This window comes from Pithys albifrons, chromosome 2 (assembly GCF_047495875.1).
Source record: "Pithys albifrons albifrons isolate INPA30051 chromosome 2, PitAlb_v1, whole genome shotgun sequence".
Taxonomy (NCBI): Eukaryota; Metazoa; Chordata; class Aves; order Passeriformes; family Thamnophilidae; genus Pithys; species Pithys albifrons.
Window position 1 is genome coordinate 85964777 of NC_092459.1, and position 23524 is coordinate 85988300.

The following is a 23524-nucleotide window of genomic DNA, read 5'->3' on the forward strand; positions in this document are numbered from 1 at the left end:
TCACATTACTGGTAAATTCATATATACATTCCAGCATAAACACCAGTATCTTGTGAAACTTGACTTTAAAATATGGTGATTTTTAATTACTGCATTTGCACATAACACTGGCTGTAATGCATGTTTGTCCAAGCTGCTGCTGGCATAAAACGTATTTCATGTGGTAATTCATCTATTCTTTCATGACCCATCTTTCTTTTATATGGAACTGACAGGCAAAAATTCTCCCTGAAGGTAAGTTAGGATGGTAAAAATTAGCAAACACAGTGAGATGAAGTTGTCTTTTAAATTATTTGAAACATCTGCATAAGTTCATCCTGTATCTAATACACTGAGTTTTAAAATCTACATTCTGCAACCTAAGTTCCAATGTGTGATTTGTAGTTCCATTTTCTTTCAATTGTAGCTTTATTTTAGCAAGTGCTCTATGGAGAGAAAGTCTCTTGAGCTGAGTTTACATTAGGTTGTGGCCAGTAAGTAGATACATCCATTGCAAGCAAATGCTGGTTTTTCTATAGGAAATCTGTGAAAGCGACTCTCATTCTTCAACATTGAGGCAACTGCTGGAAATAGCAATGCTGACAAAGCACTAGGGCTAAAAAATCTTCAATATACTGGCTTTTGGTTGTGTTAACTATTTACATAGGATGATTTTGTGCAATTGCCAAAGTATTTATTCTGTTTACAGGTGTGAAGAGTTTTTACTTGTGCAGACCAGCTGTGGATAAAGCATAAAATGTCATTTTGGGATTGTGGTAGTTTATTAGGCTAACTAAAGTAAAATTTTTAAACTGAGATATTGTTTCCTATTTGTATTTAAGAATATTGTCAAAAATACAACACTGTTCAAATATGAATTTTCTGATAATAGTTCTTTTAACAAGACTAAACTTGTCATGTAACTCTTTTCTCTCCTTCACATACACAGTTGCTGCTGACCACCCTTCATCTCTTCCTTCTCTCCAGTGCATCTTCAGGGGAAACCTGTAGCCTGCCATAAATCAAGGCCTTAAAACAACCTTCCTGGAGAATTCAGGGAAACACTTTATGCTTCACCAACACATTAGGGCCTTCAAAGGGCAGGGAACTTCAGGCTCACTTACTGGCCAGGATCTGCTATTTAGTGTTAGAGGGTGCTTCTCTAATGCCTACTGGGTCAGGTTTTCTAAAAATCTGTTGAGGTAGGAATTAAATTGTATTACAACAAAGGGCTTCTGTTGTGGCTGAGAAGGACTTGGTAAGTGGGAAGGTGATCACAGGGATGAGAAAAAAATTAAGTGGTGTTCTTCATCCTGAATTGCTGCAATCTTGTGAACATACATTGAACATGATCGATGTGAGGCAGCACAACCTGCAGAGCATTTGAAAATATTACCTATAAAAAAACTACTGACTTCCTGCTGGGGTGTTTTTAAGTGAAAAACAGTGGAGAGATTCATTTACAGATAGAGCTCTCTATCGTCTCTCACATCCCCTCTACTTTAATGAAGCTTAATATAATTTATCAGAAAAAAATTATACACAGATGGAGCTTTTCTGATGAATAATGACTTCAGTGTGCAAGGTTCTTTCTGTAACAAAGAGTGCCCAAATTTTAAATGTCTTTTTGATTTTGAGTGTGTCGTTTTCTGTGCAATATTACTTATTTTGCAGCATGTTGTATAAAGCATCCACTGCATTTCTTACTGCTGTGTTCTTCAAAGATTGGTATTTTGCACAAGATATACAGCTGTGTTTTGTTCTGAACAGAACTGTGATAATTCACCAGAAATCAATGTGTGGGATCACTGTGGTAATCCCTATCAAAGTGTGGAAAAATCGGACTCCTCAGGAAGGATTCTCATGGTGCCTTCCACACTCCTCTGTGTCTTTTGAAGATTTTGATGGGGGTCTCACATCAAGTCCGTAGGGTAAACAGAGTGGACAAAATTGCAGCAAATCATTTAGGCAATTAAATTAATTCATGTTACGACAACTGAATTGAACCATAGAAATATCAATGGGTAAGATTCATGTTCTGTGTAAGAGAAAGTGAAGGGATTTTTGTGCTTGCTTTTAAGTAGCCATTTCCTTTTTTAGCACAGAATGAAGGATACAGGAGAAGAGTTCCTTGGACTGTATTTTGCAAGAGTTCAGTTTGACAATATGCAAGTATTTCTGTGGGTTTTGGTACTGTTTTGATTTTATGTGAGAGTTGCATTTGCATTCCTAAGTGTCTTACATACACAACCAGGTTGTAGTGACTTTCCACCTCCTACCACCCTCAGGTCTGAAGAGTTACCTACCACAGGGCTGCTTTGCTAATGAGTATCTCTCCCACTAGCAGGTGAAAGGTATTTCTCAATTTATATTTACAATCAATGGAAATGTATTAAATATTTATGCCTAGAGACAGTGATGCAACTTCAGTAGTTTTTCCACTTTCCCCCTCCTTTGTATGTGGGGTTTTTTTATGAAATACAACTGATCACTGATTTTTAAAAAATGCTGTTGCAGTTGGGGAGATATATTTTATGAAATCCTATTTCTGCCCCCCACACTTCTCGAGTTGCCTGTTTCTATCCAGAACCTTCAGGTCTCATCAGTTGAAGTAAACTCGCAGACAAGAAGTATATTTATATTGGCATAACTCTACTAAGTCTAGGTTTGCATACTTTTTAATGATCTTTTCCCTAACAGGTGGTTAAATCAGTGTAACCTTAGTTAAGTCTATATTTGCATGCATTTTAATGATCTTTTTCTTAACAAGTTGTTAAATCAGTGTAACTTTAGTTGTTCTGCTGCTGTATGTGCAGATAAGTTTCATCTGTTCTCATTTTTCCCTTCCATTTAGGAGGTCCTAAGGGTAATTATTTCAGCATCAGTCACCATATCAGCAGGTTGCTCTGTCAAAGATTTCCTTCTCTTACTGGATGGGCAAGGTTTTTGTCTATTTTTAGCAGACAGGAAAAAAATGGATTTGATAATGGCCCTTGCTTTCTCTGTCCCTACCTTCAGCCACCACCACTCTTAAAAAAATATCACCTTATTAAGCAAGGTTTTCTGTATTTTGATGTAGAAAAGGTCACATTGCACACGGAATAATTTTGCTTAGTTTCAGGCTTTCATTGCTTTCTTTGGGGCTGTCACATTATTTTTCTGTCACTATACGAGTAGAGCTAAAGCCAGTGCTGTGCAGGTTTGAAAGTAACTGTTGTTATGTGACAGGAGAAATGTCACTGTGAAGAACACGGACTCTGGCAGCTTGATCAGATTCGGTATTTCAGTAGCTTTAACTTCGGTTGACAGGATTTTATTTTAATTATGTGCTTAACTTTTCTTGGCCTCCTTGAATAGCAAGAACCACAGCTGAAAAAGGACAAAAGAAAAATCTGATGTTTCTAAAACAGTTAAATCCTCTTCATTTCTACATTGAAGAATTTAGAAGATAAACAAAGATCTGAGATGTTGCTGTGAATGTCAGAAAATACACTGGAGATTTCAGTCCAGAAAGAAGGTGATGATCACTGACCACACCTTATCTCTCTGTGTGTGCTGAATTTTAGATGCCCAAAGTTATTTCTTTGGCTAGTTTTTGTATACCTACCAGAATTCAAACCATTGAAAATCAAACTAACTGTTTAAAACATTCTTAGTTTATCTCAAACACTTAATTTTGCAAGGTAAGTTTGAAGAATGCATTTGGATTGTTTATTAAGTATTTGCACATACTGGAAGCTTTGAAATACCCCCAATTAGGAAGTTGTTTTGGTGAAGTTACCTTGTGTATATTAAGTGTACTACACCTGAGACAAACATGCACTAGGCTTCTGTAAAAGAAGAAACATGAGAGATTGGTTTTTCTACTGCACCTGTTGGGTGTTTATACTCTGAATTTCATTGCCTCTTGAGGCATGACTGTGTAAAAAGCCATATAGGCTAGACTACTATAAATATAACTATTATTTTGTCTTTGGAATAAAATAAAAATAACTGCCATTTTTTTCAACCTAGCTTTATGAAAAATGGAGAAACAAGTGTGTTATTTATTTCTTTCTTGTTGAATGGCCTTCTCTCTGACCCAATGCAAAAGGTTTCTAGCAATTCATAACAACTTCACAGTTGTTGAATTTTGCCTGAGTTTGTGAGAAAAGTCATAGATAACAGTTTCCCCATGTGTGCTCTGAAAATATTTCATATTTTGAATTATTATCATGATATCCTTAACTGCAGTTTGTGCCTTTAAAGTAAGGACAGAGATTTTTTTAAATGACAGTTGGTTTTGAGTGCTATTTGTTACATACTTTTCTAAATGCCTTGACTTTGAGAATTCAGTTGCTTATTGCAGTAGGAGTCAGTTTTGTGCATCCTGTCTTTGTTGTTTTGGTATGTTTTGGGGTTTTGTTTGTTTTGTTTGGGTTTTCTTCCTAATTCTGTCTTTGTTTCTTGGCTCATCTCTGCAAGTTACATACATGCCCACTTCTGTAAAGTATTAAATGTATAAACAGACCAAGCTAGCTGCCTGTTTTTGTCTTGCTTGTCACAATTGGTTGTAGAAAACAATTTGCTTTATTCCTAACCTGATTTATTTTCATACCAATTTGTCTGTTTTTCTCCAATTCAAAAGAATGCAATAACTGATAAATTACGCTGAGCTACAAAACTAGCCTACATGTGATTTAGTTTTAAATTAAACTTGTACCCAGATGTAGCTGGGAAAGCTGTGGCTGGGTGATGGTGATGATGAATAATTCTAGTTTTCTTTGTCAGCTTGCAAGATTGTCATGTGTTCCTGCTCAATGTAGTCAGTTTTGTTTCTTGTATCAGAGCAAGAGGGCATACACCTCTAATACAGAATATGCACCTGACTTTTTTTTGCTATTACAGGCAGGTTTGCGTTTCTGTGCCACAGAATAAGAACTAGCTATTTTCTCAGGCTTTTTCATTTATTAATTTAGAGAATTGTAAAAGCTGTTTTGCATCTTCAGGGATATTTTTCAGCCTTGTTTTCATTAGAAGCTATTCACAAGTAGTGTTTTGGTTTTTTAACATTAACTAATTCAGGTTTTTTATTAGATTATCATTGAAGACTTTTTTTATTTTTTTTAATATTTATCCCAAAATACTTATTTATTAGTATGAATGCAGACGTTTTTCTCTGGGAATTTCCAAGAGTTCTTTCAAGTATAAAACCATGTTGCATTGTGGGCTATTTGTCTTTGAGAAATGCCACTAGTATTAGGTGCCAGCACAGAACATACAGGCAGTTAAAAATTGGAATAAAACAGTGTCTAGAAGTGTCATCTTCATCATCTTTTCATGGATGAAGATCTTTCTGTAAGTATCAATCTACTCCCTACAATCTCAATTTCATTTAAAGAACATTTTTGTATTTTCTAACATCATAAGCAAAGATCTAGCGCATAGATTTATGAAATGAACAATTCTTTCCACGTCTGTGGCATGGTAATTTTGAAACATAATGAAGGCTAGTGGAATAGTACCACTGTTAATTGTTCCTTCTGATTTATAGTCACTTCACACTGCAGAGTAGACAGTGTGTCCTAGTCTCATTTATTAAAGTGAAAGAACCCCATGAAACGCGAAGCAGAAACTCAGTCACAGAAGAAAAATGTGGGTTAGAGCTGCCCAGCTATTGAGGTTACATAAAAATTATTTATAAAAGTGTAATTTAACTGCTGGTTTCAAAAGCATATTTTTACACTTCGACTTACACCTATAAAGCAGGAGAGTATGACATCTATTTTACAAGTGAGGAAACTGAGGAAAAGCAGGCAACAGAATTGAGACAGCAGCAGGGGAGAGAAGGTGGAATCTGAATCCTGTCTCCCTACACCTCATTATAGCTGTTAAATTTACCATCCATTGAGCAACAAAGCAGTCCAGGTTTCATGTCCTTCTTCAAAAGCTGCATGTAGATAAAAATCCACAAAAGTACATAAAGGCAGATTTGTCAAACTAGATTTTAAAAAGTATATATTTTTATGTGATATAATCCACTTACATGTTTAGTAATGACATCAGTTAAATTATCATGCAGCTTACCCATTCTGCAGCAAATAAGCAGTTTTTAAGTGTTGTAAACTTCTTATGTCTTTTTTCCTTAAATGTAGTGTGTTCTGTCTGTGCAGGCTGAGTTTAGATTTCTGTTTCTTCTTGTTTGTGTATTGGTGTTTGTAATCAATGACTGTCTTCAAACTCAATTGTGTAGATTAATTAGATTATGTCTCTACCGATTCAGGAAATGCACAACTAGATTACGCGTTTGGACAGGTTTCCCAAGATGGGTTCTTTGCTGTATGGCAAATAGCTGTGAAATTTTTCCTGTCCTGGCTAAAACACTGCAGGTCCAAGGAAATCCAGCTCTTGCTTATTACCCTCCTCCAGCCCGGTGCATGCCAAGGGTCAGTGGCTTTAGCTGGGATGGAACCATCGCAGTACCAAAAGCTCAAAGTGGAGTTTGTGTGTCTTTATGTTGCTGGGATCAAGTGTGACTGAGCTTCAGGCTCTTTCACCTATTTTTTTCATGTTTGTTCATTATCTGGCTTGTGGGGTTTGTGCTATCTGAAATTGTTTCAATGTATTACTGTAATTTCGACTTTGTGCTGTTGTACAACTTGGTTTCACTACATTCTGCGTTTCTTTCTCTGCCCTGCAAAGGCTTCCAAGTGCTGTTCAAATCCATCTGACATGTGTACTTGGCTCAAACTTACCACTTTCTTGAACAGCAAGAAAAGAGGGGTTACCCTGGTGTTTGACTTTGTTCCTGCATGGGAGGTTCGGACTGAGTGGAGTCACTTCACTTTACAAAGACCTTAGGAAAGAGTATGTGCTCAGGACAGGCACTACTTGGCAATTGTGAACGTCATCCAGGAAGGGAGGTGGTCAGTGCAGAAGGGCATTCTAAAAATTTAAACATGCAGAAGTTATAATAGTCTATAATAGTAAATGATAGCAATATTAATGTATCTGCAGAAATATAAGCAATATATTAAATAGTACTACTTTGGACAGCCAGCAGAGAAATTGGGTTTGAACCTGTTTTTCCAATTTGATATATTTCGAGTACAGTTAGCAGTAAGTTCCAGAAAGCTGTGGATATCAGAACTTCAGAGCAGCTACATTAACAAGACCTTTTGTGTTAATATATGATGAGTTAAAGGATCCTGTTCTGTCCTTTATTAGTTCTATGTTTGAATTTTCAGACTTGAGTATTGTCACAATTCTCGCAATTCTTCTAATTTCTTCAGTAGCCTTTAGTATTTTTGCATTTTTAATCATCTTCTCTTGGGGTTACATTATCAGTAGGCTTTTGTTTGAGAGAGGAGTTGAAAATGTCAGAAACCATACACTGGAAAAACAGAAGCTGTTGTTTAATCTATATTTGATATAGAGTAGAAAGATATCGCTATTCTTCCATTTTAATCTCTTGTTTGTGCTGAGAAAAAAAAGTCTTACAGTCCTGTGGGTTATATTAGAAGCTAGATACGTGTGGCCTTTCACTGTGCACTGAAGTGTTTAACACAGCACAGTTAAATACCCTGGAAAAACTTACTTTTTGGCAGTAAAGATGCATATAAATCCTGACTCATGCAAAACTGTAAGCCTACCTTTGTGAATATCCAAGAAGAATTGGTGTTCTATTGTTAGCTAACTTCCCTTTTCTTTCTCACATGCAGAATTTTTATCAAAGCAGTGAGAAATATACTGCCCTGTTTCAAACAGTGCAAAGATGCCTGAATTAGCAGTTGTGTATACAAAAAGATTCAACATAGTGGGTTCCACATAGAATTGCACAGTCAAACCCATTATACTGAATTATGCATGACATTTTTAATGGTGGAACAAAGAATAGCAGAAGGAAAGGCTGGAAAGTATGTGCTGCCTTTGCTGGTTATTAGGCACTAGTGTACGTGCATGCAAATCCCAAGATATACTTTGTTGAAACTCTGGTGCTGTGCTATACAAATCAAAGCTGTATGAAAGTAATACCTAATGAGGGAAGAATAAATAATAGAAAAACTCTGACACAGGGAAGTGCAGAATACGTACCAACTTACTGTACTTCAGAGAGTGAGAAATAAAGTTCTTATATTTAGCTGGATGCTGAAAGTATCAGCTAGTGTAAATATTTACTATACAATAATTGCAAGGATTGGTCTTATTTGTTAGTCCATAGCGATGATGCCTCTCACTGTCTATTCAGTGAAAATTGGGAGAACGTAACTAAAATTATTTACAGAAGAGCTTCTGCATCTTAAGAGGCATCTGTGATCTGAAGTCAGTTCATTGAAATTCCATACCATGTTGTATATATTGTTTACACAGCTTCCAAGTTAAAACCAAATACCTGGTCTTTGAAAGTTGAGACTACCTTAACAGATCTGTTCTGTAATCTCTTGAATATTCAAAAGGTTTCAGTGAAAAATTTGCTAAGGATTCTGTTCCAGGACTGATTTTCTTTCCAAATGCACCAAACTCTAGACCAGGCATTTTTTGAGCCTCTTACTAACTTATAGATCAAGGTAATATTTACTTTTTTATATTCTGGCCTAGAAAAAGTTATGTTATAAAAAATTATTTCAGCTTACTTTACCATTTCTGGTTGTGAAGCAGTTGTTGTTGCCTGTGCTGTCAAGCCTGAAGCAGGCACCACCTTGGTGATACTGGGATGCTTGATCGATCCATTCAGGATGCTTTATTGTTGCCTAGGAAAGGCATCCATCCACCCTAGGACTCCCAGTCTTCCTCACTGCAAAAACAAGTTTGCCGCTTCTCTTATGCAGACTTGACAATCGGAGAGGTCCCCATCACCCCCCTCCACTTACCTATGGAGTTCACCTGTTTCTCAGCAGCTCACTCCTTACCAGCTCCAAAATCCAACAGCCTTGCAACACTGCCTGTAACATCTGCCAACTTACACTGTTGCCTCTCACAAACAGCAATTTCTTACGTCGCATTCAGTAGTTTCTCCATGTCCCATCACTTCGCTTAACCTCAGGCCAGGCTCTAATGAGTGGCCGCAGTGTTTGCCTGCAGGCAGAGAACTGGCTTGGCCTGCGCAACCACCTCCTAAAAGATGACCTGCTATGTATAGCTCTGAAATGGTGTGTGCTGCCAGAGGGACTTTTTGGGAGAACAAAAACCTCAAAAAATGTATTGGTTTTTCTCTGGAAAACTGGAAGGGTAAATCTTTGTTCCTAAGTGCATTTCATTGAAATCAAAAGTGCCAAAGTAATTTCCTCACATATTTTCCTCCCATTTGCAGAAATTTATTTTCCTTTTTATTTTTTTTAAGTGTTGCTTTCCAAATATGCCAATACTGAAAAAAAGATAAAGGAAAAGGTATTTTTCAGGACATGAAGACTTATGTCAGGATTATCCTTGTTACTAAGCTCTGTTGTATTGCCTGCAAAGTACTGCTATATCACCAGCAGTTCAATGCAAACTTGATTATTGGTATTTTGATAGCCAAACTCTAGTAGGTCTAACTCAATTTCAGGCTCTCTAGCATGATCCAATTTATAATATCCTGTTTCCAAAACTATGATGTGTTATTACCACTGGTAATGCTAATGTCAGTTTGTCTTGGCTTCCCTACATTTTATTTTTATTTATTTATTTTGACTGCAAGTCACTGAGTACCCTCAACTGATTGCTATTTTAGCAAGATCTCTGGCGAACTCCTCAATAATGATGAATGTTAAGGAAAAAGCCAGAAAGCAATTTACTACCAAGCAGATACCAGATGAGTGGGCAAGAGTCCAAAGCTGAAAAACCTACAACATGGAAGGAGTTCATTAATATGTGCTTGTGCCCCATTTAGAACACATAATGAGGACAAGATAAGAGGGAAGGTTGTTACCTCACTGGAGTCAGTAGCAAGGTTCCTGTCAACATCAGAGCAGGGATCACTTTGTCCCTTGTGTTACTTGTAGATTGGTTGGATACATTTCTACCGTTGCAATTACAGGGTGTATTTTCCTAAAAATGCCTCTTGAAATATTTATCAAGTATAACTTTGTCCCAGTTCTTCATGTGTTTTTTTCAGCATGAGACATAATCAGATTTGTCTGGGAAGGAAATACTGAGTAGCAGACTATGTCTGAATGTGCTTTCCAACGATAAATGCTCCTCAGTGTTTTATGTTCCTAAGTATAATCTTGATGTGGTTTCAAATACTAAATATAGGTGCTATTTTGAGACATATGATCTTTTCTGTTTCCAGGTGGGCCATGCACAGGTACAGCTCATGCCTCGTTAACCACACCAACCAAAAGATCTTGCGACTCAGGTATGTGTTTTGTGGGAACCAAGGCATTAGGTTTTGCATGATACTTAACTGTATGGAATCTTGTTAAACAATTCCATAAATGCGTTCTGTTTCCAGTCAATCTTTGTGAAAACAAGACATGCGCGAATGATTGGTTTGATTTACATCTTAATGACTGTGATAGTGTTTTGCAAATCCTCCCCTTGAAATGGAAGGTATCGAGTAGAAAAATGTGTGGAGTATATTGACTTTGTTTTCCCTGATCAGAGATGCAGTATAGACAGCTGATGTTTGCACTGAGACTAGATTTTACCTGCTTTGGGTCATTTTGATGTCTTTATTTCTACATGCAGGATATAGAAGGATAATCTCTTTACAGAGGTAGTATTAGTAGTGACAAGTTAGGTCATTGCTGGCTGAAGTCACTGCTTCAGTATCAGCTCTGTCATGAAGAATCAGGTGAGCACTCATTCAGGCAGGCAGCCAAGGTACCTTCATTGGCTCAGGTTTCCAGGCTTTGGTTTTGTATGGACTAAGGAGAGCTCATACAATCCTTTCCACCAATACCACTGTAGGAAGCCATAACCTCCTATGGAGTAGCAGGGTGTGTAGGTAGTGGTAACATTCTAGCAATCTGCGTTTCCAAAATAATTTTTGCCTATATTTGCGTTTATGTACCAATTGAGCCATACTGAGTGTACAGAAAGGAAGATTCTTAAAGAATCTGCTTGATTAAGGGCACTGATTCTTTAAGGAGTACAAAGTAAATTGCCTCTGAAGTCATTCTTTCAAGAAGTATTTCAGGTTACTGTTTGTCTCTTCCTAGGAAGGCATTTAAGTGACGCGAGTGATATTTGTCAACAGTACACGTTGTGTATAAGCCTATTTTGTATAAGTATTCTACATTTCTTCTGCTTTGAAGAGCTTTGAAGGAAGAATGTTGTGTTGTATTTCATCTGTGTAATTTTGTTCCCCCTTCAAGCATAGTTTTTACCTAAAATTCCCTAAATCAGCATTTGAGAGAGAAAATTAGGAATTTGACCTACTTATATATAAGTTACTATCAGGAGGGTATTAAAGAAGACACAAACCTCTCATATTTTATTAGCATAAATGTAACAACTGAAGAAAGATCAAAACAATAAATCTGCAAAGACACCGGAAAAGTTCTTTTACAGAAAAAAGATTTTACCTAATGCACTTGTCAACCTGCATGCTGTAGGAGCTGTTCTGATAAAAAACCAGTATTATGATACCAAATAATGGGCTTTTTCCTCCTATTTGCCAGAGTCATCACTGTGGTAAAAAGTGTTTCTATTCCAGTGTGCCCACAGGACAAGGATTATAATAAAAAAAGAACGAATAAAGCCTTGCAATCATTAGTTTGGATGATGCCTCAAAGGTTTTTGAGAGCCAGCAGTCTGAAGATTTTGTAGGGAAAAAATGGGACTGTGTGGCCTAGTGTATAGCCTCTTATGTATTTTGATTTGTTTCCTAATGGTTAGGTAATATGATGATTGATGGCAGATACTGTGAGGCTTACTCTGGTCTGCAGGGCATCCAGATCCCATTTATATCAGGTGCCCATGTTGTGGAAGTGCAGTACCAAGTGGCATATTACTCTTGTTTTTCTGCAGAACAACTTTAATGATGATTTACAACGCAATTCTGAATAGCCAGATTTTAAAACATTTTCATGCAGATTAAAAAAACATGGTAAAAAAATTGATGGAACTGTGTGAATGTGCTCTGTTAGTTTTTAATTGTGCAGTAGAGAAGGTGGTAGAAACAGGCAGATAAAATGCGGTAATGATGCAATCAATTCATATATCCATAAAGTCGGGGAGGTTCTAAGTACTTTAGTTCTCTGTAGCAGTTCATGAGAAACATGCATCTTTAATACTTAATATAATTATGTGTGTAGATAGCTCACATTTTATGAGAATATCTGTCATAGATTGGTGTGGTAGTGTTTATGTTGTACAAGTGAGTGCCCATCTCTTTGCTCTGTGTGTTTTCTAGTTTAAAATTTGAGTCTGGAAGATGGAAATAATTCTTTCACTGCATGAGTAGTGGCTAAGCAGGCCTGTGGTCCTTTTTGAAGTTTTGAGTTTATTGATGTTCTTATACGAAGACATATTCTTGCTTGTAGCAGTGCCAGGAATCTAAATGTTTTGAGGCTGAACCTGCTCTATCAATAGGACAGCCTTTTAGGAGGTACAGGAAGGTCAGGTTGTGGAAATAAAAGTACCCAGATTTTCAGCCAGAGCCAAACCCACAAAATCATTAAACTGATGCGATTTTTTTTAAACGGTCTCTATGTATTGAGTAAGGACAAAAGGACCTCATACACCACTAAATAGATGCAGGTTTTTTTAATTGCTCTGAAGTTAAGCTCCTGAGAGAAAAAAATACACAAAAGAGTATTGAAGTGGGCTTTATAGCATTAAACTGACTTTGAGGTATGTTTCTCATTGGTGTTCCAAGGGACTATTAAGGTGTTCTTTAGTGTTTGACTTCTGGAGGGCATTGTATTAGAAATCCAACCTTCTTGGAGCTCTTTCACTGACAGGAAAGTGGTGGTAGATCAGCCTTTGAGCAGCATAAATAAATCACCCAGCCCTAGCAATAATAGTGCCCATTAGGGATGCTCTTCCCCCCCCCCCCCCCCCCCCCCCCCGGCACTCAGTTTCCAGCGGTGCTAATAGAACAGCACATCAAGCAAGGCTGTAAATAAAAGTTACAACCTAATAGATGGGTGCTGAAGTGGAACAGACAGGAGCTGAGGCATGGAGATCTTATTACTGCTCATCAGCAATTATAAACAGGATAAAGTGTCTGGGACTTGCACTGATGCTGCAAGAGCTAATAGAGGCTGGGAGATGACACTGTGCCGTGATCAGATGATGTATGTTGATGGGTTTTTACTGCCTCATCGTATTGCCTATTTCTGTGACAGTCTGTATTATCTGTTCTGTGCTTCCTGCTATCTGGGTGGACAGATTGGTTTCCTCTCCTTCTGGTTATCTAAGAGCCTTCTCAAAGTGTTATGATTATTGTAAATTAAAATCCTCCTAGTGGTGAAGTTCATAATAGTCATAACCAAAATTAAGGACTTGCTCTAATTGTAAGATTTATTTTTACTATCATCTTTTTCAACATTAAAAAGTCACCTGTGTTCATTAAAAATAGTGGATACGGTTCAGCTGAACATTCTTTTACACTGAATGCATGCCGAGCATTTTAGACTAAATGAGTTATAATCAGTATGCTTGGAGAATCCAGAGTAATGGATTTGGGGTCAATATGTCAAAAAGTTTGTTAGGAGTGAGCTATAGCTGTGATGATCCTTACCTGTGAGTTTTAAAAACTTCAGCTGTTCATGGGAAGGTTTATAAGAGCTTATTAGCACACAATAATTGGTAATTTTTTTAAAAGTCTTTCTTGATTTTTATATATCACAGTCTAGCACATTTCTATGCTAGACATCTGAATCATCTCTTTACTAAACTGTAGTGAAAAAAATGCCTTGAAATTTAGCCAGTACTTGCTTTGATCTAAAAAGAAGTTTTGCAGGCATCTTCTTAGTTTGTACATTCATTGCTCATGCTGTTTACCTTTGAAGATCATTTTTTTCTGAGTAGTGGAAAAAATGCAGCGTTTGGAAATGAAAAGGTGTCCAGCAGCGTGACAGCAAGTCAAAACAGTGACTCCTGTGCTTGTCTATTCAGTACAGCCACAATAAAATAAATAGATTATTTTTCTATCTTATGGTATTAGGACAGGAATACTTAAGATCTGCTTGTGCTAAAGTACACTAGACTGAGATGAATGGAAACTTTTCATAGGATTTCTTTGAAATTAACTTTCATACTTACTGGTTTGCAGGTGTACCTTTTCTTTGCATTGTTCATAAAGCGAGGAAGGTGAAGTGGCCACAGGGACGAAAAATGTGACACGGCTGTGAAAGCTTTCTTTCATCTGTATAGATGAATTACAGGTTCTTACAGGCAATGTTTTGAAGATGATTATAAAACCTGGATGTTTACTCTGCGTCGAGCAGGAGGCTGAACTAGGTGTCCCCAGAAATCCCTTCCAACCTAATTCTTCAGTGATACTAACAGAAAACAATTATTATCTGAGTGATTAAAGGTATTTAGTGTAACCTCAATAGCATTCATACTACTTACTGAGAACTGAGGCTGACAGGCTCTAGAAGTACAGTTGGCATTTAGTGTCTCAAAGCACTGCAGAGAGGAGCCAGGAGAGGCACTTGTGGAAAGGTAGGAGCGTTGGGGTGGTCAGTGCAAAGCAAAGATCTGGGAGAACAGCCCATGCCGCAGGGTTTTCTGGGGACATTAGCAGGATAAGTGACATGTGCGTTGGGAAAAGAGACTCTCGTGTCCTGAAAAAAATATGTGCTGCTGCCCTCAACACTTTCGCACCACATTTTCTCTGTGGTCTGATAGGTTTTTCTCAGTCTGGTTGATGAAATTGTTGCCAAATACAAAACTGTACATTTTCAAGATGTCTTTTCCTTGTCCTTTAGAATTCACATATTACCATCTTTTTACTGAAGTTGTAGGGAATTATGACAAAGGATTTGTCCTCAAATTTGTTGAAACAGAAGAGTAAATATTGAAACACACGACTAAATATTTTATCCTTTATGTATATTTTGGTTATAATGAAGCAACTTTACCTTGAATATTTTTTAGTATTTTCATGCCGTGTTTAGTTTTCAGAACTATCAGAGTCTCTCTGGTCAGTTAAGTGACCTTTGACAGTAGATACATAGTTACTATCAAAGCACATACATCTATTGAGCTTACTTGGCATTGAGCTCCCAGCAGCTCTAAATTTGTTTCATGGCCACAGACTGCTGGAATAGTTTTAAATAAGCCACATCTCCATTAATTTGAAGGGCAAAGAAATGAGGGTTATGTATCTTGTGTTTCCCTTCTACAACCTGTTGGAACAGGATTGGGGAAAGCTTAGGGTTTGCTTTAATTTTGATTGGGTTTGTCCAATAGCAGGAGAGTGTGGTGGATGGCGCAAGGAACAGGCAAGATCACTAACCTTAAAAACCCAACTCCTGTCAGGCTAAAGAAGAGTTGATTTCACCTCAGCAGGCAGCACCCTGATCTGATCTGGACAGAGCAGGCAGCTTCCTTGTTGGTATGCTTTAGCAAATGAGACACAGATTTTTATAATTTTTGTTATTTAATTGCACTTGAGAGTTTTTTTAAGTTCTGCAGTAAGTAACTGTCCTGAGATACATTTTAAACAAACAGCCACTTATATTTAATTTTTAAATATCTTTTTTCACTATTTAAAACACACGTAACCTACAAGGAGCTAATCCATGGTCCTGTTCATGGTGTGAGGGCAATGCCCCAAGGGTGTCATCTGACTCTTAGTGAAGGTCTCTATTCTGACTAATTATTACAGTGGGCATCAGACATCTTTTGAGAACAAGTTTTCAGTATTTTCATTTAGATGATAATTGTCATAAGGACCTTAAAAATATATGAAGGTAATTCCAGAGTCTCTTGGAAGTATTGTTTAGTCTGTTGAGCGTACATGAGGGAAAGCATATCTTCCTATGAAGTGAGGAACTTGTTTACATGACCATTTAGTGAACCTACAAGTTACTTCTTTTTTGTATTCCTGTTCCAAATTGTTTCCCATAACATAAACTTCAGGGAATAACCAGTGAGACCAATCTTGGGGCAAAAGAGGGTTGAAAAAGAGCTGGATGTAAGACACAAGACAGTGCTGTTGCATCCTCCCAGGTGCGCTGGTCTGTTCTAACTCTCCCTTTGTGTAGACCTGGTGTTTGGTTCAGCTGGGTATAGAAGCTTTCCAAACTTCTCCTTTCCAAATAGTAAGAACTGCTTACTAAAAAATCCAGCCTACCTTCTGATGGAGTGTAGACAGCAAGCAGTCATACAGGAATGGTCTTCTATGCCAGGGCTCATTGTTTTTCCCCTGACAAAAATTGCTAACAAAAGTAACACAAAATGCAATCTGATTTTTAAGCTTTATTTAAAATAATGGAGTCAAAACCAAGTGTACTTTGAAGATAGATTAGCTGTACATTTCAGAACCTGCTCACAATGCATTCAGTAACATTTTTATCAAAATACAAGACCTCTTAGGTTTTTCTTTTCCTTGACATTAATGAGTTACAGTCCTTGGAACTATGGTCTCTCATTACAAGATTTCTGTTGCTAATGGCATCACTGAGGTTCTGCAGTTAATGACAAATCAGTTTTTTGAAAGATAAATATTGAAAATATGTATTTTTTTACTGCTAGCAGGCAAGGGTTCTTTACAATTCCTCTTCTGAATCTCTTTTTTAGCCTTGGAAAACCCTCATTACACCAGTGGGGGGAAGGGTCTACTAAGGAAAACTCAGTGTATGAGTGAAAAATAACAGAGCAAGTATTTTCTATATAGAACTGGTTTTAGGCTATTAGTTTGAAGAATTACCTTCCTGAATACTGTATACCGTCTGATTGATGAGGGCATAGCTGGAGTATACCACTAGGATTTGGAAGCAGAGCAGCAGTGCGCTTATTTATGCACTCTGGAGCTGACTAGCAAATATGCAATATTTATAGCATTATATATTCTTGTTAATCCAATATTAGAGAATTTCACAAAGCATTAAGAGGGCTCTCATTAAAGTCAGCAAAACCAAAACTAATATTGCTGAATGCTTTTGGATTTTTCATTTTATCCGAACCAGTGTGAGCTTATTTGTATGTATTTCTACATACATATTCATATATGTAAATATGCACATACTGCTACGTAGTCTTCAGGTGCTGCAGAAAGGCCAAGATGTTTATGATTTTCCTTTATAACTTTCCCATCATGTATATTCCCATGCTATGGTTTTTTTCTTCCTTCTTGTGTCCATTCTTCCATTTGGCTATCTGTATATGCGCATTATCCCTTCACTTAATAATCCTGTTCCGATTATTCAAGCCACTTATGATGTCCTTTCATTCTTCAACTTTAACTGTCACCAGAATTTGCCTTTGTCTCTCTCCCAATCCTAACCCTGTGCTGCTAAAATACTTGATTTAATAATGAGAAAAGAAGCTCAAATTGACACCTGTAAAATAATTTTTTGAAAGCCATTGAGTTGAGTGTTTTGGCCTTTCTTCTTCTTCTGGCCCTTTTTCCTCTTCTGGCCTTTTCAAGGTTCGTTCTCTTTAATAGTCTGACTATATTAAGGTCCTGAGATGCTGTTTGTCAGCTCTTAAAGAAAATAGACTGACAACCTAAACTAGCTTCCCTTAACATCCTTAGAAGAGTCAAGCTTCTACCCTGCATCAGTTGTCCTCAGTAATGGAGACACCAGGAATTCAGTCTCATGCCTGCAGATCCCAGCAGCACTGTCTGTGTGTGGTTATGCTGCCAGCATCTGTTTTTAAACACGTTCTTCAGCTGTTTACCCTCGGAGCATGAGATGAACAGCAGGCCAGGTGCTCTGCAGGACTGTCCAACTTGTTCTCTCTTCACAAGCTCGTCTGTTGTTGTGGACTCTTTTGCCTGTTGGTATAATTCAGGAAAGGAACTCCATTCACATAGTTATCTAAACAAACAAAATCGTTCTTTGAGTCAGCAGCAACAGAAGTGTCCATTGCCTTTGGACATGTGTTAACTAATTGAAATGCCCTGAGTTAATCCATCGAAGGAACTGTACAGTACAGGAGGCTGAATACATTTAAATGTGTGCTTGTTTGAATTAATTTAGTATTTGAGTAAAAATGAGAAATAAATGAACATTTCTATTAACTAAAGACATGCTGATATCAGAGAGTGTGGGGTTAGTAATGCAAAAACATAACTATGAAACAGGTGTAGTATAGGAGCCTAAATATGAGATGAAAACTAATTAGCTTTTCACTTAGTTTAACAATTACTAATTTTATTGACAAGAAAGGATAATAGCCATTTTCACACTTTTTCTAATTATATATTAGCTGAAATGCATACAGGAGTGTATGTAGTTCACTATTTGTCATAAAATTTTCAACATGCACTAGATTAGTCTCTTCTGTTTTATTAGAGATGGTAGTTAATAGCCTCATTAGGTAACACTGCAGTATAGCTGCAGTCTATAGTATAGACTTCCTTTTTGACAGATCATAATACTGACAATACAGGTTTAGAGGAAAACCAAAAATGTGACAGATAGGCAGGAATTACTGTATACGTTTTTATTTTATCTTCCTATCCATGAGTTGCAGAATTGCAGAAAGCTGAGGGTGGAAGGGACCTCTGGAGACTGGTGTAACCTCCTTGCTCAGAGCAGGTTGAGAGCCATGTCTTTTTAGGTTTTGAGTGCCTTCAAGGATGGAGCTTCCACAAACCCACCTGGGCAACCCGAGCCAGTGTCAGGTCTCCCCTAAAGTAAAAAGGTGTTTTCTTATGTGCAGGTGGAATGTTACATGTATGGTTGTGCTCCCACACTTTTCTGTTTCCTTGAAATCGTGTGCCAGCATTAATACTCATTGGCTCACATATATATTGATGCCATGACTGACCCCAACAAAACAGGACTCTGAGCCACGTTAGTATGGGATAAGATAAAAAGTAAAAGTCCTTTAATATCAGGCCTATGGCCCACAGGAATACATGATGACATGCACGTGCCCCCTAAGCTCTAGTTTTCATGGCTTTTATAATATGATCACTCCAATCATTACTTTACACATCTCTTGGTCCAGCCCTGGTCCCACCCCTGTTCCAACCCCTTAGGATTTGGGTCTGGGGTCAGTGAGACCCTCTGTCTTCATCATTCTCCTCTTCCTCTGGTTTCTGGAGTTCTTCCAATGTTCTGAGTCCCAGGGCTGTTTGCTTATGTTTATGTCTCATTCTGCAGGCCTTCTGATAGTCGGCAGCATTCTACATTGAAGAGAGTCTAAACAAGATTAAATAACTAAAGGAATTTGAGCTCCCTATTCTGGGACAAGGGTAGCGATAGAAAGATATTAAACTTAAGCTAGAAATATTAACCTACTAAAAATCTACTTTGCTACAGCTACTGTGTTCCTAAAATCTACAAAATGTGAAAATCAAAAAATCAAAAACCCCTTCAGCATCAAGTTCCATGTCTTCTTGCCTGGAAACATGTGTTATTTGTGCCATGCTTACACTCAAAGCAGTACATACTAAGTTCCTCCTTTTTTTTTTCTTTTTATTTTCTGGTTTTTTATTATTTGTTAAAGAAACTCCAACACTTCAACTCATTGTCTATAGCGGAATCCTTTTTTGTTAATCTATTTCAAAGGAGAGAAGGTGAGTTTTTCTGTCAGAGTTTGAAGCACATCAGTAATGTTTTGCATTTGGAACCTCTTGCAGCAACTCTTCAATTATGGATCTCAAACAGCTAGGCTAAAAGTTGTGTGGGGTTTTTATTGGTTGTTTTTACTCATTAGAGCTGGAAACAGCTTCTGTTGCATGCCTGTTGGTGATGGATGAGAAATAATACCTTACATAATGCAACTTGTGGGGGTTATTTATAGTCTCCAGTGTGTTTTCATGGAGAGCCTCCTGAGGCAAAGAAGCGAGTGAAGGGATGTGAGTTCTGTAGAGACTATTCCTATGTGGTCTCTCTATTCCACATTGTTTAGAGACATTGAGTTTTAGTGAAGTTGGTTTTAAACTCTATGGAGGGGAAATAATAAATCATTGAGATAGTGATGCTGAGAGCACTGCGATGATACTGGAAAAGAGATTGTGTGGTTTTAAATACTAGCAAAGGGTTTATGTAAGACTTCTTGAGACATCTGTCTGTAGTATTTTAATAAAAACCTGGGGTGAATTCACAAAAGACATAAATTTCTTATGAGCATGAGTACTTCTGAAGAGGACAGCATTGAGATGCAGTCATGATTGTATGAGAGGAGAAGAGAAGGTGTTCATTTCAGTGTAAATACCAGTTTCAGAATAACTTTTTCCACAGCACTGTATAGCAACAGGGACAGACTGTAGTCACAATTGTCAAACTTGGCTCATAAGGTGTTAATCTTGAATATCTGTCTCTTTATTAACAGTCAACAAGCAAATGGGTTTTAGAGCAACAATGTTAATTTTAGGTTCATTTGAAGTAGAGGAGGTGATTTTAAATTATGATTCTGGTAAATGTGGAAGGAAAGATTTGTAAATTTCCTCCAGATGAAATTTCTAATGCATAGTCAACATGCCAGGGAATAAAGTAATTTCTCATCTAAGAATGGAATAGTGAAAAGGAAAAAATCAACTAGAAATGGCAACAAGCTATTACTCAAACAGTAGTTAATCCCTGTTACATAGTTATTGTCTTTGACCGTGTATGTTTCTTTAGGGACAGAGGTTTTAACAGCTCAAGCTTCTTTTAAAATAGTTTCAGAGGAGATGGCAGTAAGATTTGAGGGTTCATTAAATATTGCTCTTTCTTGTATTTGCACAGACAGCTGAGATCCTAAATGCCAGTCTGTCAGTGTGATGGGTTCTTTATGAAAAGAGAAAAAAATCTGAGTGTCTCAAAAGCTGTCATGAAACCAGAGATTAAACAGATTCATCTTCTTGAAGGAAGCAGCAGCAGAGGAGGGTTCCTCTTTCTCTTACTGTTTTCCAATCTCTTCCATCCTTCCTTACTTCCCTGGTACATTTTCTGAGCCCACGTCTCTGTTGGACCAAGAGAATCTCAGCCTACCCCCAAAATGCCATGAAAGAGCCATCATGATTGTTACCGAAACCATGTGCACACAATCTGCAAACTCCTCCAAGGCAGGAGAATAAGAGGGTGGAATTCAGCACAGACACCATTTATTTGAAAAATGTTGAGGGGAGAATGTGAGTAATGAAGATCAGTGACAATGAGGAACAAATATGAGTTTCTGTCCATGACACAAGAGTTTTAAGAACACTGCTTAGCTTGTTGATTCCAGAAAAACCTCCAGTTTGTCTTGCTGAGTTGAATTTCTTCATTCATTTCAAATGGTTTTTTTAAAGAGTCACCACAGTTAGAAGGATCTCCATCATCAGATATCAATTAGAAGAATCCTTATTTTTTAACTCTAAAAGAAAATTGTGATCAGAAAGTGTCAATGGCAGTTACTCTGCTGAGTAGTTTCTTTGTGAAATTTTGGGGATCTCTCATCCTTATTGTTTTTCTTAATTTTTACAGAGAAGTTTTATGATTTTTTTACATCTGTGGGTAAAAGCAGAGCATTTTTTTTTCTCTCAGACTGGGTATTTGTTGTTTTAGGTATAATGCTAAAATACGGATTGGGTGTGGAAAATGTTTCTTAAAAGCAAAAGAAGCGATTCTTGTTGCAGGAACTGTCCTTCTGAGGAAAGCCACTGTCAGTCACTGGCTGAGAGAAGCCTCTTCTCTATAGCCTGTTGTGATTGTTTAAGTGTTCACACTGGGAATTTATTCTTGATTCTAGTTGGAGCACTTCAGCCTCTTCATAGGGTTTTTTTCTGCTGCAGTCCAGGTAATAAGGCTGTGTATGACAATTCCCTTTTGCTGTCTGATCTCTGAACTTCATCATTTCAAGATTCCAGGAGCTGGAAGATTTACTTTGTGTCTTGTATTGCTTGTGTCAGTATTGTGGAAGGCAACAAGGTCTGGAAGAAATGCACACAGGACTGCATCTAAAAGTTCCAAATTTCTGATCTGTTTGTTTTCCTCACTCATTGTACTTGCCCATGAGAAGGTGTAAGCACCTGTGCTGTTGGTCTGATTTGTAATGAGAATGATCTTGGGCTCATGTGTTCAAGGTGTGGTACAGTTCAGGAGAGTCAGGTTAAGTTTACATCAGTGTTAAAGGTGTTTTAATTTATGGCAGAAAAATACACATTTTAAAATATAGCTAAATTTTCATTTCTGTGATATTAACCAAATTACACTAATATTTAGTTAGTCATTACCAATTAATGGGAAGTGTATAATTAAATATTTTAATTTATGGGACTACTAGCCTGTCTTGGGGTGGGTATTTTTCTCATTAAGGCACATGGTTTCAATAGCTTATTAGACACTAGTTGATTCATACCATGAATCCCGTATTTGGATTTTATTATAAGCAGACCACTATGGTTTCCATCACCTTAATTCAGAATGCCAGATTTACTTCTGAGAGCTACCAGAATGGTGTATGTTTCCAGAAGCAAAGATGTGTAGGAACTGTGGTAACTGTTCTGAAATAGCAGTGTATCTGTTTCTCCGAGTAATGAGTAAACCACAAATCATGTAGTTCACCATCTTTGGCAAAGTCAGCTAGAACAGGTTTATACTGAGCACTGAGTCAGCCAGGTTACAGTACACAAACTGCCTGCTGAAGGCGCGTCCTTCACTCCAGGCTAGCCTGGTCTTCTAGGCACTCTGCAATCAAGTGTCTGTCTGATAGGACTGTTGGCCTTGGAGAATGAGTTGGGATCCCTGTTCAGAGTGCCAGGCAGTCTGTTTGGAGGATCTTTCCTTTGAATCGTCTTCTGCAGAGCTTTAAGACAGGACTAGTTGTTCCATAACTGTATTAATTCATCATGCACTGCTTTCATTTCCTTGTCAAGGCTCCTACACAGTCAAGCATGCAAAGGTGGGGTATGCTATGTACTGAATGTCAGTTTAGGCCTAATACACGTATTTTGTAAGGTGTAAATTTTAATCTATGACAGTGCTCAAAAAGGCATCTTTCTTGAGGCACACATCAGATAAAATCACTGCAGCTTAATAAAAACTTAACTCCCTTATACTGTGCAGAAAGAGTTCACTCTACTGTGAAATGGGAGATAAGGAGACTTTGTACTTATTGTAAAGCCAAGCACATTTTCAGCATCTCTTAAGAGCAATATGACAGAAATAAAGTAGTCCCAAGTGAAGCAAGTTGTGTATTTGTAATGGCTGTAACATCAGAGTCCAACAGCTGGAAGAACACTGTGGTGCAAGGGCTGAAACACAGGTAAGAAATGTGGGTTAGTCTGTATTGCATGGGAGGATCCAGGGAACATTAACAAAGCATACCCGGAGGGAGAAACGAGCAGTTGTTTTGAGTCTGACTTCTCTGAGTGTTTGCTGAAGCAAAGTCATGATGTTGATAAGCCATGGATCGGGTAAGATAGGTGACATAACAGGGATATGGACAGTGTTTTGGCCACAGCAGTTACCTTTTCCTGTGTAATCCAAGACAGCTACACAAAGCAGACAAAAGAAATGGAATCTTAAAATAATGGTACAGACAT

General features: G+C 37.6%; 1 protein-coding gene across 1 annotated transcript in view; it reads left to right on the forward strand.

The window, feature by feature from the left end:
- Positions 1-23524, forward strand: part of ZFAND3 (zinc finger AN1-type containing 3) — a 137349-nt gene that overhangs the window by 92217 nt on the left and 21608 nt on the right. Inside the window, exon 5 of the mRNA XM_071576688.1 lies at positions 10229-10294. Coding sequence (XP_071432789.1) covers positions 10229-10294 — 66 coding nt within the window. The remainder of the gene's footprint in view (positions 1-10228; positions 10295-23524) is intronic.